The following is a 15,419-nucleotide window of genomic DNA, read 5'->3' on the forward strand; positions in this document are numbered from 1 at the left end:
CTTTTTTGTATGACTGGGCAAAAATAAAATTATTATTATTATTATTGGTAGAGACAAGCTATCCCTCCCCTCCCCCAAAGAAAAAGAAATTTTAAATCTTCAGTAATGTTAAGTAAAATTGAATTTGTCAAGAAGGCATTATATAATAGAAAAAAGTATGATCGTTTTGAAATACGTGCCTTGAAATACATAAGTTTAGTTTTTCATCTTCTATGTATTTATTTTATCGCTAATGAAGATTTGAACTACGGTAATTCTGCAGAGGAAATTTTTTTGAAATTACTGAATCATAGACGTTTATTATAGATGGGGTGGTTGTGCTGTGGCGATGATACCTGCTGAGAAGGTAGAAGAAGTCCAGGAATATGTCTGGAAGAACTACTATCAGAAGCTTGAGAAAAATTTCGCCAGGAGTCAAGTGATGTTTGTTACATCTCCAGGCCCTGGTGCCACCCTCTTTTCTTTAGAATTAGCCTGATTTCTAGGATATTAAGGGTGTTGTCTTCTATTTACGAATCAAATCGATAATATGGGTTATTTAAGTATATTATTAATTTGGGTTTTTAAGAAATGTATGTTCTTTAAGAACTGTCGATATTGGTATTCCCATCTCTGAGTAGAAAGAGTTATAAGGCCTTTGTACTAAATTAACGAAAAATAAATAACTCATAATTGCAGAACTAATAAACAAAATTATTTTTTTAATATTTATTAAAGTAATTATTAAATGTGTTAAAAAAATTTGGTAAGCAGCTTCTAAAATATAAAGTACTACATTTAAAAAGTTTTTCGGTTTACAGTTTCTTTGGATACTTTGCCTATTTTTATTTGATGAAACCATGCAGTCTAAGGAGGAACTAAGAGTTCTTCCTCAGGAACAAATTGAAAACAAAGAAAAAATTGAAAAGAGTACCATGAAAATACTTTTTTTCTTTAGAATTTTGATTTTTTTTTTTTTTTCATTTGAAATACCCACATTCAAGTATTAAACCAAATGAATTTATTCGAATGGAATCGATTGAAATCGAGATAAATCACTAAATATCACTATAAAATGGTATCAGTATCACTGTCTCCATTCCTTTGTAATCCGACTGATAAAATAAAAGCATAAAAAGATGTTACGTGCAATATATTATTTGTTATTATTAATAAATTTATTAATTTAATTATTGTTTGTTATTTAATTATTTATTTAAATAATGTTATTATTTAATTATTATTTTTTAATTAGTATTTATTATTTGATTACTAAAGCGTATTATTTAATTATTAATAAAGCTTGATGCGCAATAAAATACAGTATCTTGGTAGTGTCTGATCACTTAGCATGTTAAAACTGAATATGTTTTCGTTGTTAGCTAAAGCCAAATTATCTCATTTGTATTCAACTAAGTTTTCTGCTATAACAAGTGAAAATTTAAATATTTTTATAATGAATATTAAAAATTGTGAACAATAAATGAATTGCTAAATGTAGCAAAAAACTATTGTATGACAGAACGGAATAATTTATGATTTTGCCTTGCTACCGTTTTGTGTGATCTATCTTTGCTGTGAAAAAAAAATATTGTTGGTTATAAGGGTTTTTTTTACGTCGTATATTTTGAGAGCTCTCCAAGGTTAAGAAATTAAGAGGGGATTTTCTGCTGTCCAAACAAAAAGCTGTTAGCTAATATTTTTAGAAAATATTTTTAACAAATGGAATGCTTATTGGAGAAAGTTGTTGAGAGTATAAAGTAAAATATTTCTGTTAGCTAACGATTCTGTTTCCGCCGTCCAAATAAATACCTGTTAGCTAACATTATTATTGGACGGCGAAAAAACTCCTTAGATTTTTGTACCTCGGTGTTGTATTAATTGTGATGCGCAGTTCACAGATTTGTGTTATAGTTATTATGTTATATACTTTGCTCAATTTTTTCTGGTGTTTGTTAGTCCACTTCTGTGTTGCTGGGGAAAAGCTGTGTTACTGTACTGTTAATTATGATATTGAAGTTTAATTATCTTTATTGCAGTTACTTTGTCGGGAATTAAATAGTTAGCTCTCATTTTGTGCTCGGATCTTGTGTGGTAGCTGCTCATGGGTTCTATAACATCTGTAATGAGATTAACGATAGAAAAGACTTGTGGGAGTTTAATGGCTTGACCTCAGATAGCAATTTTGACCATGGATCACAGTTTTGTGCTATTGATAATGAGTTGCTCAACCTTTTCACTATTTGCCGTTCCGTGTTGTTGGGGAAAAATGTGTTGCTCTAATGCTTTTTACCATATTGAATCTTTTGTCGTTTTTTTTTTGGAAATTGTATTGTTTGGTTTCAGGTGCTCGTTTTTTGTTTGGATGCTATTGATGTATTTTATGAGATTAACAGCATAATAGACCCGTCGGTCTTTAATGGCTTGAAACCAGATAGCAACTGCGACAGATAGCAACTGCAACTGCAACCAGATAGCAACTGCGGCTGTAGGTTTGTTATTGTTATAGTGCGATATACTTTGCTCAAATTTTCTACTATTTATTATTCTGCTTTGGTGTTTTTTTGGGGAGAAAGCTGTGTTGATCTAATGCTAATTATGGCTCTGGATTTTTTATGTCTTTTCTCTTTTTTTTCTTGAAAATCAAATGGTTGGGTTCTAGTTTGTGCTCTGATTTTGTTTCGTAGCTCTTCATTTTTTTATGAGCTGTGTAGTCAGATTATCATCAGAACAGACCCAGAGATCCTTAATGGGTTGAGCTCAGATGTCGGTTGTAGCCCCTTGGTCGCAGGTTTGTTCATGGCTTTTGTCTTGTATACTACGCCCAAGAATTCATAATGCCTGTTATTCAATTTTAGTGTTGTTGGGAAAATCTTTGTTGCTCTAATACTGATTATGTTTTCAATTTTTTTTCTTTTCTGCTTGTCGTTTTTGAGAATTAAACCTTTGAATTTCTTTTCAGCCTTTTATCTAATTTGGCTGATATTTATTTAAAAGATTCTGTAAATACAATAAGATCAGAATAAACCTGGGGGTTGTTAATGGGTTGAACTGTATATATTCATTTTATTTATCAGACAAATTACATATTTTATTATATTTATCAGCTTTTTTTATCACGAAGTAACCAAGCATGGAAAAGGTTGTCGTACAAACTTTGGGGGGACTATTAGGTTTAAAATTGAAATATCTACTGCCCTAATTATGAGTCAACAGTAATTAGAGAGCAACTAGCCCCTCCTTTGGTTTTTTCTCCGACCTCTCCCAAAGGCGACGAATCGAAATTTTGAGGTTCTTGTTTTATTCAGCGCATTTGAAAGATTCAAAAACCTCTGGGAATGGCCCCCTGCAGCTCTTCAGCCAAAGACTGTATGTTGTGTAATTTGTCAATCAATAGTATTTATTATTTAGAAAGTGGGGCATCATTGATCCTGGTTGTCGGAAACGGCTAAGCTTATTAAGGTTGAAGGTTTCAGGGAATTTTGCAGGGTGTGTTGAACTAAGTAAAAACACTATATACATGCAAGTTACCATAAGAACATATCAGCCGTATCTCGGGAGTTGCCTATGGTGGTAATGTCCCGCAAGATGGGTTTGATACCTCGAGTGATAGTTTTAATGTGCCGCGAGATGATGTTCATGTCTAGCAGGGCGGTTTTTATGCCCAATGGGATAAAGTTATTGTTGAGGAAACAAGAGAAAAATTGAAAAAATTACAATGGTTGAAACATCTTGTCGACGGAATGTTCATGAGTGATGGGTGTATTGTACAGCCAGTCTAGTTTGAAAGGAGATATAGAATGTGAAAGGAGATATGAATGTGAATGTGAAAGGAGATATGGAGATGTAGAATAAAACACCAAAATTGATTCTTCACGAAATGCTGATTGCCAGTACAACTAAATTAGCTCATGAACATCCCCAAACAAGTGCACATTTAAGTGACCAAAAGACACTACAGAATATTCATGCTCATTGCATTTTCTTAAATATGGAAAAGAGCTTAGTTTTTAGAAATTGTCATGTGTGTCTCGGGAGAAATAAATTTCATGAAATCCCTCATCCACCGTTAGTTCGAAGTCAAGCTCTTTTCCATGCCTGCCACATGGGAAATATGGACACGGCTGGGCCATTACTGAAAACGGATGAAGGATTTGAGCATGTAATAGTAGCTGTAGAGCATTTCACAAAGTTTATTGTTCTTGAAAGTGTTAATACTCCCACAAAGTCGATTTCAAAGTTTTTAAATTAAAAAATTATTTCTTATTTTGGATTATTTGATATATACTCACGGATAAACTCGCGAGGTACCGTTCTAAAGAGGTGAATGATTTCTGTACTAAGCATAAGATTGATAACCGATTTTCTAATGGCTATAACCCATTTTCGAATGGTTTATGTGAAAACCGAGTAAAGGCTTGCAAAAACATCTGCAGGGCTTACTGTTATGAATCTAAGTCTAATTGGTTGGAATATACTCCAAGTATTCAGCTGGTACTCAATAGCGCTATTTCATCTACCACAAAATTTCAGCCATTCCAACGTATGTTGGGTCAACAACCGATTTTCTATCTTGATTTAAAGAGTCCAACAGCTTTTCTACCTCCATAGTGTTTGTCGCAAGGAAATGGAAAGATCAAGACAAGTTCAGGCCGAACAATATAATAAGCACAACACAAAAATCTCAAGCTTGAAAGTGGGAGACATTACCCATGTAAAGGATATGACATGCAAAGGGTTAAAATCGAAATTTCGTTGTCCATATCTGATAATAAAAGTAATACAATCAAACCAAGTTTTCCTGTTACAGGAATTAGAAGGAAAGGCTACCAGAAGAACTGTAAGCATCAGACTCATGAAACCAGTCAAAGACCCCTCCGTATTTCTTGCAAAAAAAATCCGTAGTAAGTAAGCAACGACAGATTTTGAGAGATAAAGGTAAGTCCAGCATCACGTGCTAGAGTCAAAAAGACGAAATGGGGAACTGATGGTCCAGGAGTTCGATACTCCCAATCCATTATTTGTTGATGTAAATTCAGGGGATAGTCATTTTGACATGACCAATTCATCTACTATCTCGTCGCAACATACTAGTCCTGTAATTACTGCTGTCCAAGAGAGTAGCACTAATAGTAAAGTAGATAAATCGCAAGTAGTAGTGCCACTTGTCGAATCACAAGTTTGTGCAGCTAACCCAAATAGGTAAAAAACAAGGCATTCCGCAGCAAACCCGAGGATTTCATTGGGAATGATATAGGCCAATTAAACTACAATGGTTGGCATAATTATCTGTTTTTATAATTTTTTGCATTTTCGTTTATTTACCAGTAGTATCCTCACAATTATTTAGCCTTTCTCGGTCCTTCTTTTTGACTTAATCCGAAATTTATTCGTAATTCCACCCTTCCTTTTCCTCAACAAATTCAGGGGTGTGGGGAACAAGTCTATCTCAACTCTATACAGAAAAAATAAAATGTTAAGATATCCAGGTTTCGACTCCTGTATTATTGTGGTTCTTTTATATTATGCAAGTGTGTTAATGGTGGGGATTTACTATCGTATTGTAGGATGCTAGATATGGGAGACAGGAGCCGAGTGCCTTCTCAAAGTCGGGAGAAGCAAATGCGAATTTATTATGTTACGAGTTGTGTAAATTTTTTAACCTTGTTGATTGACGTTAATAATTGTAACTATCGTAGGTGTACTGCCGTCACCAGAATTCTAACAGACAAAGACATGGTCTTACCATTTCAGACCATGTCGTGATCAACAGTACAAAAATACATCAAATGAATAATTTTAGTGTGTTTTGTAAGCCATATCGGGCTTTAACTGTAGAAAAATAAATAGAGATGTATGAACTTTAAGTGAATAATTTGGGAAATGTATGGAATGCTTTGAACTTAATTAGGGTTTGAGGGTTTAATTTTAAGGAGAGAAGTCAAATTTGGGAAACTTAACTTAAAATAGGGAGGAAAATTTGTAAAGTATTTGGGATATAAACTCGAGAAGCTTTTCTGGAGTCTCATATTAACAGAGTGTGTTATATATATGTTTCAACAAGAACTCGTTCCAGGAGACTTTTGGGACTGCAGCTAGTCGTGAGAAAGGTTTCGTCCCGTGATTGAACCAATCGCTGGAATTTCCGTTCCAGGAAAGTTATAAGCTTAGTACACTTTTAAAGTCAGTCCATCTCTCGCCTTCATCTCAGTTGTATGTTTTTCTACATCTCATTCACTGTACCTTCTCTTGCCTTCTCTGTATTCTTACGTTTCTCTTCACTCTACATGTATTCTTACGTTTTTAAAACAAGACCATATATCAAAGCTAATGCTGTTGACTATCTTTAAGAGCTTAGGTAAACCGTTACATCAGCCAATATAAAAGGCATTAAATCAAAGAGGTTTACAGCAGAATTATGTCAAAATTAACGAAATTAAAAATATGTCAAAATTTTAAAATATGTCGAATATAATGTTTTTAAAACATTAAAAATATGTCGAAATATGTCAAAATTAACAAAATTAGCGAAAATTAACGAAATGGCAGACATGCCATTATGTCTATTTCTATTTCAACTCTATACAGTTCTATTTCAACTCTATACGGGTAGTATCGGGAATGATATAAAATATCAATAATTGTTATGCAAAAATACAAAAGATTAACTGAATTAATATATTAAATAATTAATATAATTCATGCTGATAAATCTATGCCAAAAGAGCTGCTGCTTAATCAGTATCTTCTCTGGAAAAAGAAGTGGGAATAGCACTTAGAAGCTAACGTGCCTACAAATGCGTTATCAAGTTTATCCCTATGAGACTACGAAATTTTCCACTCATTTCAAAGTTACTGAACATTTTGGCCTCATTACCAGCAAGTATTCTCAGCACTCAGCGACCCTTTTCAACACTAATAAGACAAAGATGGTTGCGGTCACGAATGGAAGAAGATCGATTGACAGGAATTGCACTCATGAACATCCGCAGGGTCATAAAAGTCGACATACACCAAAGTCATCGACCTTTTTGCTAAAAAAAAAATTCCAAAAGAAAAGTTGAGTTTGGTGTTTAACAATTTTACCTCTAATTTAGTTATCTGTAGATGAACCATTGAAATACAAATACATTAAATTCTACGATATAAAATTATCCAGAGTAGATAAAAATGTTTCTTTACTTTAATGCAGCATACCTGTAATTGCAGTCAAAACTGTATTCAAATAATAGCTAGCTGAGCAAATATTGTCTAAGATAGCTCAATTCTTATCATTTTATTCTTTAACTCGTCTCTCACCTACCAAGACCATATTCATGACAAGCCGAGTTTTCCCTGATTTGAAATTGTTTAATTTACTCCAAATTTTTTGATTAATCTATGAGTGTGATAATGACCGCCGTCAAAACAAAAAGGTATCTGATAGAAGAATGTCCAGCCAGGATATGACTCCCAATCGAGGTGTTTTACAATATTAATACTAAGTTGGAAGATATAATAAGGGATGGAGAGGTCCGACAACAGTTATTTAAGAAATGCAGAGGCAGAAATTGCGGCAGGGTCAACCTGAATTTTTGAATCGGGGGAGTGATGACAACCAAAAACGAGAATTTCAGTTTTAGCAGAAGCGACTAATATAGCTCAATTTTTATCATTTTACTCAAGTTCCTTTTATTACCAATGTACTTCCATTTATAAACAAAAACATCCCAAAGGGCTCAATAGCCCAAAACTCGTCTCTCACCTACCAAGATCATATTCATGACAAGTCCACTTTTCACCCTCCTCCCTACCCGATTTGAAGTTGTTGAATTTACTCAATTTTTTTGATTAATCTACAGTTTCAAATTGTTAAAAATTAAATAAATACATTTAGTAGATCGGATTTCACTGCATTAGGGGGTTCCACGTCATTCGCAGAAGTATCCTTAATTACAAGAGGTAAAATATGAGTTTAACAGTAGCAGGAATAATTTGCCGCAAGAAACACTACAGGATAGTCCCTTAGGGCCAGGTTTACAATCGGCGGAATGTAAGGTGATGGAATCTGAAATGAAGTTAAACTAAATGAATACTATACTATTTGTGTATATTTCTCTTCACTCATAATTCTGCTTAAAGTACATCAACCACATTAAACAACAAATGAACAGGTGTGTTATTATAGTTGCAACATTCGGTGCTCATTCATTACGGATTCATCGAGGAGCACCCATCATAGGCGGAGCATCCACTTATGGTGTTTACAATACAAATTGTTCTGGAATGTGTGCCACCTCCACTACCCACTTTTAAAACACAAGAATAACTAGAAAAGAGAAAATGTAAACAAAGTGATAATTTTTGAAAGATTATGGTGACATCCCGGAGCAATGAAGAACATTACAATAAACAACAGACAGATATGCCACATACAACAGTTGCATAACTTTCACTTTAACAGAGGTCACCTTAGATTGTTTAACGTAAATTGAAGGTAGCAGCAAGCTATGGCGACAATCTCGACCTTCAAAAAGTTTCCCGTCGCCTTACGTAAACGGCAATGTGATCCATTGATCTTCAAGGGTCCTATTACAACACTTGGTCTAAACTTCTTCTTGTGTTACGTTACGTCGATAGTAAACCCGGCCTTGACACACCTATTGTGAACAAAATTCTGGATTGATGGATGATGTCCCACTTTTTTCTCATAACGCAGCCGTCATTCCCAAATCAAGGCTGTGGATCCACGCCTGCCAAGAAACATCTCCAAAATCTTCACTTTTTTCGTTTTTATTGTGCATTTTGTAACGGGTATTAAATTTTTTGTTGATTTTTTTATTATCCTTTGGCATTATTGCTAAACTAATTAGATGGAATTTCAATCTAATAAAAATGTTGGAATGGAAATGCTTCAATGTAGGGACATATGAGGCCATAGTACAGTGGAGTACAGTAATCGGTTTATCTGTCCCCCTTAGCCCCCCACCCCTTCTTCTCTCCCTACTCACAAAACTCATCCCTCTCAGCGGAGTAGAATTTTGACTCAATGAAACATAAAAAATATGCTTTTTTTTGCATAACTCTTTGGTCAAACTGATAATATTTTTACCTATTTTCGATAATCTGAAGCAAACAAGCCTGTAATTTTATAAGGACTTCTTTAAAAGCAAAATTACGATGAGAATAACTAGAAATGTCAATTTATCGCTCTGCTAAAATAGTTCTGAAAACTTTCTTCTATCACGACTCCTTTGTTCTGAGACAAGTGACGATTACAATAAAAAAATTGGTTGAGACATACATCTGTTCGCATATTTCCTGTCTCTAAAATTCCAAGATTGAAGGAAACCTTTAAATATGCTAATATTTTTACTGACTTTGAAAGAATTACAATGCAGAAAGTAATTTGAAGCTCTCATGATAGTTTCTTTCTTTTTGAGACATTTCCACATTCCCTTCTTTTTGAGAAGTTTCACAGGCAATGTTGGCGAAGATACAAATATTTTATTGTTCGTTCCGCGTAACAAAATTAATTTTTTAGATTCAATCGACGTAAAGGTTTCAATAACTAGGAACATGCCCTCCTAGCTATTAGCCAAGGAGTTAGCACGCTAGACTTGATATCCTGTGACCGTAAAGACAGGCGTTCGAGGCCTGGTGTTACTGATTGTTTTGGAACAGGAGTCAGCAGTGTAACTCTGCAAGCGACAGACGACCCAGCTCCAGACGGGTGCCTGGAGAAAACTGGGGGGATAAACACGGGAAGCATTAGATGAATTGCCACAAACCACGCACTGTAATTACGGCCACATGCAGAGAATCAGGATATCCGTATCTGCACAAAACAGACCATTGGTCAGTATGCAAAAAAATCTAAGTAAAAATAAATAAGCATGTGGGTGCTATAATTCAAAGGTTAAGCGTCAATAAAATTTTTACTTTCTTCGTTTTGTTGTGGAAAATGTAATGGGTGCTAAATTATTAATATGACATTGTTAAAAATTAGTTATTAAAAACCTTGTTGGAGGTAAAATTTTTAAGTAATTCAGGATATTAGAAGCTAAAGCGTTGTGGAGTATTTAAGTCTCTTCTCATTCCTTTTGGCTTGCTAAATAGGTTTCATTAAACATTTAAAAAAAACTCAAGCCAAAAACACAGATTTATTTTACGCTTTTAGGTCTTTATCACAACAATGTTACAACTCTAAAAATAAAACGACACGTATGAGACTCCTCCATAGAAAAATCCTTTCTTCTCTATTTCTAGTATTAGTAGGGCCCAAATATCAACATTTTAATAATAATACATTTTTCAACATTTCCAATAATAACAAATAGTCCTGAAAAAAACTATATACATCATTATATTTCATTTAGCGTGTTGGTATTTCATTGCTACATCTTCTTGCGTTTGGAAGAACTTCTTTTTGAGAGTAAGGGGGGGGGGGGCTCCATAAGGACGAATCATCTAGTGGAGTCCAGCATTTTGTTAATCTGAAAGTGTAAAAGATATCGTTAAGATGTACTAGACATAGTTAAACCTCAGTGACATAAGTCAGGATTATTTTAAATGACAATATTTCGTCTGAAGAACATATTAATACCCCTCTGTATAAAGGTTTCCTACAACGCGGGTTTATTTTTTCGGTTAAAAATTCTTAGTTTGAACATTTTCGAAAATATAGATGTGAGAAATAGATGATAGCAATACTTTTTCTTTGGGTACAAAATGGTTTCGTACAAAGTTACGAAGAATGAAAAAGGAAGAAATCAAAACGAAGATTACAGACACGGGTAAAATTAACAATTCGAGAAGGACTCCTGACTCATCGTTAACATCACCAATTACCAAGGATCACTCTTTACAGAAGTGCGTTCTTTGGCCGATTCATACTTTTCTAAGAAGTGTTAGGTAGAAGATTGGAGAACATTCCATTTAAGGCAGCGCTTTCCAAACTGGGAGGCGCGACTCCCCGGGAAGGCATGGACTAGTCTATGGGGAGGCACGAGTATTAGTCAGGATTGGCAAAAAAACAAATGAAATTAAAACTACACATTCACGCGAAATATCTTAACCCTTTCGGGACTGCAGTACTTACTGGCCCAGGATCAACAAAAAATAGGTAGAATTAGCAATCTGTAGTTTAGGTAATCTATGCCTAACTAATAGTTTAATAGTTAAAATAGTAATTTCCAATAGGTAGTAAAATAGGTAGTTTTCATATCTCAAGGTAGAATTAGCAAGATTTTATAGATTCTGGTAGATGATCCATTCAGAGTTGAACAAATAGACGATTGACGATTTAGACGATACAACTCTACGATTAATTATTTTCTCAGATACACACTTCAAAATTCACCTTATAAGTAGAAAAAACTGATGTAGCTAAAACTGCATATTTAATTGGATATCTTCGATATATTGAAAAGAATAATATAACCAAAGATATTTGCTTTGCAAACTTATTCCTGGAAAAGTCACATCCCTTGAAACTTTTATGTAATTGACTCTTCTTTCTAATGAGAAAGGCATATTGTAGAATAATTGCGTTTGACCTTGTACAGATGGTGCAAAATCAATGTCAGGAGACAAAACTGGTTTAAATCAAAGAACTTCTAGCACTAGTCAAAATGAAAACACCTGATGTTTTCGTGATGCACCGCATGCTCCATTGAGCAGCTCTTATATTAAAAATAAAAATGAGGAACTTAATTGTTTTTACAAAAGTGATGAAAACTAAAAACTAAATAGAAAACAATTTATTATAAGTTAGATTGTTTACAAAGCCGTGTGACGATATGGGAGCTACTTATACTCACAATTTGTACTATTGTGAAGTGGGCTGGCTATTTCATGCTAAGGTTATTAAGAGCATATATGAACTCAAAGTGGAAATTATAATTGTAATAAAAGAAAATCAAAATTTGGACGCAAGCATATTTAGGAATGATAATTTAGTTATCAAACTGATCTGTTTGGAGGAAATTTCAGGACAATCGGGAGTTTTAAATTAAACGATGTAAGAACCACAAATACATTTATTGACTCAAAAAGCTAATATAAAAGCATTAATAAAAAATGGAGCTTTGGAATACGTATTGGGAAAAAAATTCGGTTTGACATGTTTTCGTATCTAAATTTATGCGTCCATGATAACATACTAATAACTAAATAACTAAACAGAAAACTATCCGTTGAACAATGGGATTGTTTGCTAATTCATTTTTCGAATTATTTTGATGATTTCAATTTTATAGAACTTGTGTGGATACATAATCTATTTACTGACGAACAAAATGGTGAATTTCAATTAACTAGTATTTAGAGAGAAAACTTTATTGAATTATCTTGTGATATTTATTTAAAACAAAATTTCAGAATTCATCTCTAATTCAATTTTGGCTATGTATCAATAGCGAATATGATATTCTGTCAAATAAAGCCTATAAGTATTGCTGTCTTTCACATAATCTTGTTAATACATAGCAGAATTTTCTGCATTAGGTAAAATGAAATTTGCAATAGGTGAAATGAGATCGAAATATTTTGTTCATTTCGTTGCAGGAAATGAGCTTTGTGTTACTATTTCAAGATTAACACCTTTGATTTGACAAACTTAGTTCTAGTAGGCAAACATACCAGTCTCTTTAAAAGACAATAATATAAATTTGTTTCTCATTTTCTTTGTTTGTAAGAGTTTGTCTTAAATAAATTTCATAGAACTAAAAATTTTCATGTCTGTATTAATTTGTAAAATGGAAGGTAATCACCATACGATTAAATATTTTTACGGGAGCCATGGAAATATAAAGTTTGGAAATCACTAATTTAAGGAACATCTTAATGCCCCTCAGCTAAAAATTTCTCACAATGTAAGTTTATTATCCCTTTTGAGAATTTGTTAGTGAGAACATTTTGGAAATTAAAGATTTGAGCAAAGAATAATTATTATACTCTTTTGTCGCATACAAAACGATTTTTTGCAAAAAAAAACGAAAACAAGAGCCAAGAGCTAACATGGCACTTGTGACGAGCTCGGAAGAGCCAAGAGCTCACATGGCACTTGTGACGAGCTCGGAAGAGCCAAGAGCTCACATGGCACTTGTGACGAGCTCGGAAGAGCCAAGAGCTCACATGGCATAAGCTCTAGCAAAATTCTAAGAATCAATAGATTAGTTTAAAAAGAAAGTCAGAGGCTTCATGCCGGTCAGGAAATAAATAAGAGCTCTGAGACATGAGGTCCTTCTAAATATCAAAATTAATTAAGATCCGATCACCCACTCGTAAGTTAAAAATACTTCATTTTTTATAATTTTTCCTCTCCCTTCAGCCCCTCAGATGGTCTAATCGGAAAAAACGACTTTATCAAGTCAGTTTGTGCAGGTCCCTGACACGCATATCAATTTTCATCGTCCTAGCACGTCCAGAAGCACCGAACTCACCAAAGTACTGGACCCCCCTAACTCCCTCAAAGAGAGCAGATCCAGTCTGGTTACGTCAATCACATATCTACGACATTGCTTATTCTACCCACCAAGTTTCATCCCGATCTCTCCACTCTAAGCGTTTTCCAAGATTTCCGGTTTCCCCCTTCAACTTCCCCCAATGTCACCAGATCTGGTCGGAATTTAAAATAAAAGCTCTGAGGCATGAGTTCCTTCTAAATATAAAATTTCATTACGATCCGGTCACCCGTTCTTAAGTTAAAAAAAATATAAATTTGTCTAATTTTTCCGACTTAACACCCCCTCCAACTCCCTCAAAGAGAGCGGATTCAGTCCAGATAGTCAATCACGTGTCTAAGACTTTGTGCTTATTCTTCCCGCCAAGTTTCATCCTGATCTCTCCACTCTGATCGTTTTCCAAGATTTCCGGTCCCCCCCAGCTCCCCCCCAATAAAACTTGATCCATTCGGGATTTAAGACAAGAAAATCTGAGTTACGAGGTCCTCCTAAATATGAGATTTCATTTAGATACAATCACTCCTTCGTAAGTTAAAAATACCTCATTTTTTCTAATTTTCAGGATTAACCTCCCCCCAACTCCCCCAAAGACAGCGGATCCGTTCCTGTTATGACAATCATGTATCTAGAACTTGTTTTTATTGTTCTCACCTAATTTCATGCCGATCCCTCCACTCTAAGCGTTTTCCAAGATTTTCGGTTTCCCCCTCCAACTCCCTCATTTTTTCCATTTTTTCGGAATTAACCATCCCCCCACTCCCCTCCAATGGTTGAACCGGGGGAACCACTATTTTTAATTTAATCTCGTCTTGTCCCTGGTATGCCTGCCGAATTTCATCGTCCTAGCTTATCTGGAAGTACCTAAACTAGCAAAACCGGGACCAACAGAAGTTGCGATCGCTATATGTCACTTGGTAAATATCAAGTGCTATAAAAAACGAAAAACCGAAGAAAAGCCAACAAATAAACGATGATTACACATATGGGCAACATTCAGTCCTGAGTTTTATAGATTATGAGCAAGCGTTTGATTCAGCTAATAGAAGAGTTTTAGCGAAAATCCTATCCTTGCATGGCATATCAGATAAAAATATTAAAGTGATTAGTTCTATGTACGACAATAACATTGCTAAGGTTAAGGTAGGAAATGAGGTTAGCAGCTGGTTCCGTGTTAAATCAGTAGTTAAGCCGGGTTGTGCTCTATCCCTATTTACATGGATTATTTTGATAGACTTTTACCCAAGGAGCTCAGCAAAAGAAACGGGAAAACACGGAATCAAATGGGGAAGTAAAACCCTCCTTATGCTGATGATTTTAGCATCCTGGATGAGAATGTCACCAAACTGAATGAACTTTTAGAAGTTTTGCGACTTCACGCTGCAAAAATAAGTTCAAAATTAAAGTCACTAAGACTAGGAATATTTAAATGTGAAGAGATGATATTGGGTAATTAGAAGATCAACCAAGTAAACAGCTTCGCTTACCTAGGTGGCATTATTAGTAAAGACGGTGGGAAGCAGTAAAGATGTTAAAAGTAGAATAGCAAAGCCCCAAGGTGGTTTTTCACTGTTGATAAAAATTTGGAAGAATAAGAAAATAAGTCAACGAACTGAGATTAGAAATTGGAAACGACAATGACGACAGCGGTCAAGTATGGTTCTGAGGCAGGTACTCCAAAAAAACGGAGGAGTATTTGCTAGATGCTTTCAAGAGAAATTGCCTACGGATTATTTTGGGTACCCGACGGGCTGACCGAATCTTAAACAGTAGGCTGTACGAAAGAACTGGTTAAATCCCACTTTTTAGGGCTACAATGCGAGAAAGTATGAGATGACTATGACACGCTCTAAGGATGAAGGATGACACATTGGTTTAGCGAAAGAAGGAGCAGAAGGCAATTCTGCAACTTTTTACTGACAAAATTCGCTGCAACTATCCTTATGCTGCAATTTCATTATGTGGTGATTTTAATGAGCTAGACCAAAAGTGGCTTAG

The 15,419-nt window shown here is 34.6% G+C and overlaps 2 protein-coding genes across 4 annotated transcripts in view; one reads left to right on the plus strand and one right to left on the minus strand.

Moving 5' to 3' along the window:
* The window catches only part of LOC136043841 (N-acetylgalactosamine kinase-like), a 74,652-nt gene extending 71,717 nt beyond the window's left edge, over positions 1-2,935 (plus strand). For 2 of the 3 annotated variants that reach the window (XM_065728780.1, XM_065728778.1), the window contains exon 9: positions 307-2,935. In XM_065728780.1, coding sequence (XP_065584852.1) covers positions 307-478 — 172 coding nt within the window. In that variant the 3' untranslated portion in view covers positions 479-2,935. The remainder of the gene's footprint in view (positions 1-306) is intronic. The other variant, XM_065728779.1, reaches the window with a different exon arrangement.
* A 7,169-nt stretch (positions 2,936-10,104) lies between these two features.
* LOC136043843 (uncharacterized) overlaps positions 10,105-15,419 on the minus strand; it is a 44,627-nt gene continuing 39,312 nt past the window's right edge. Inside the window, exon 7 of the mRNA XM_065728781.1 lies at positions 10,105-10,454. Coding sequence (XP_065584853.1) covers positions 10,425-10,454 — 30 coding nt within the window. The 3' untranslated portion in view covers positions 10,105-10,424. The remainder of the gene's footprint in view (positions 10,455-15,419) is intronic.

Source organism: Artemia franciscana, chromosome 2, assembly GCF_032884065.1.
Source record: "Artemia franciscana chromosome 2, ASM3288406v1, whole genome shotgun sequence".
Lineage (NCBI taxonomy): Eukaryota > Metazoa > Arthropoda > Branchiopoda > Anostraca > Artemiidae > Artemia > Artemia franciscana.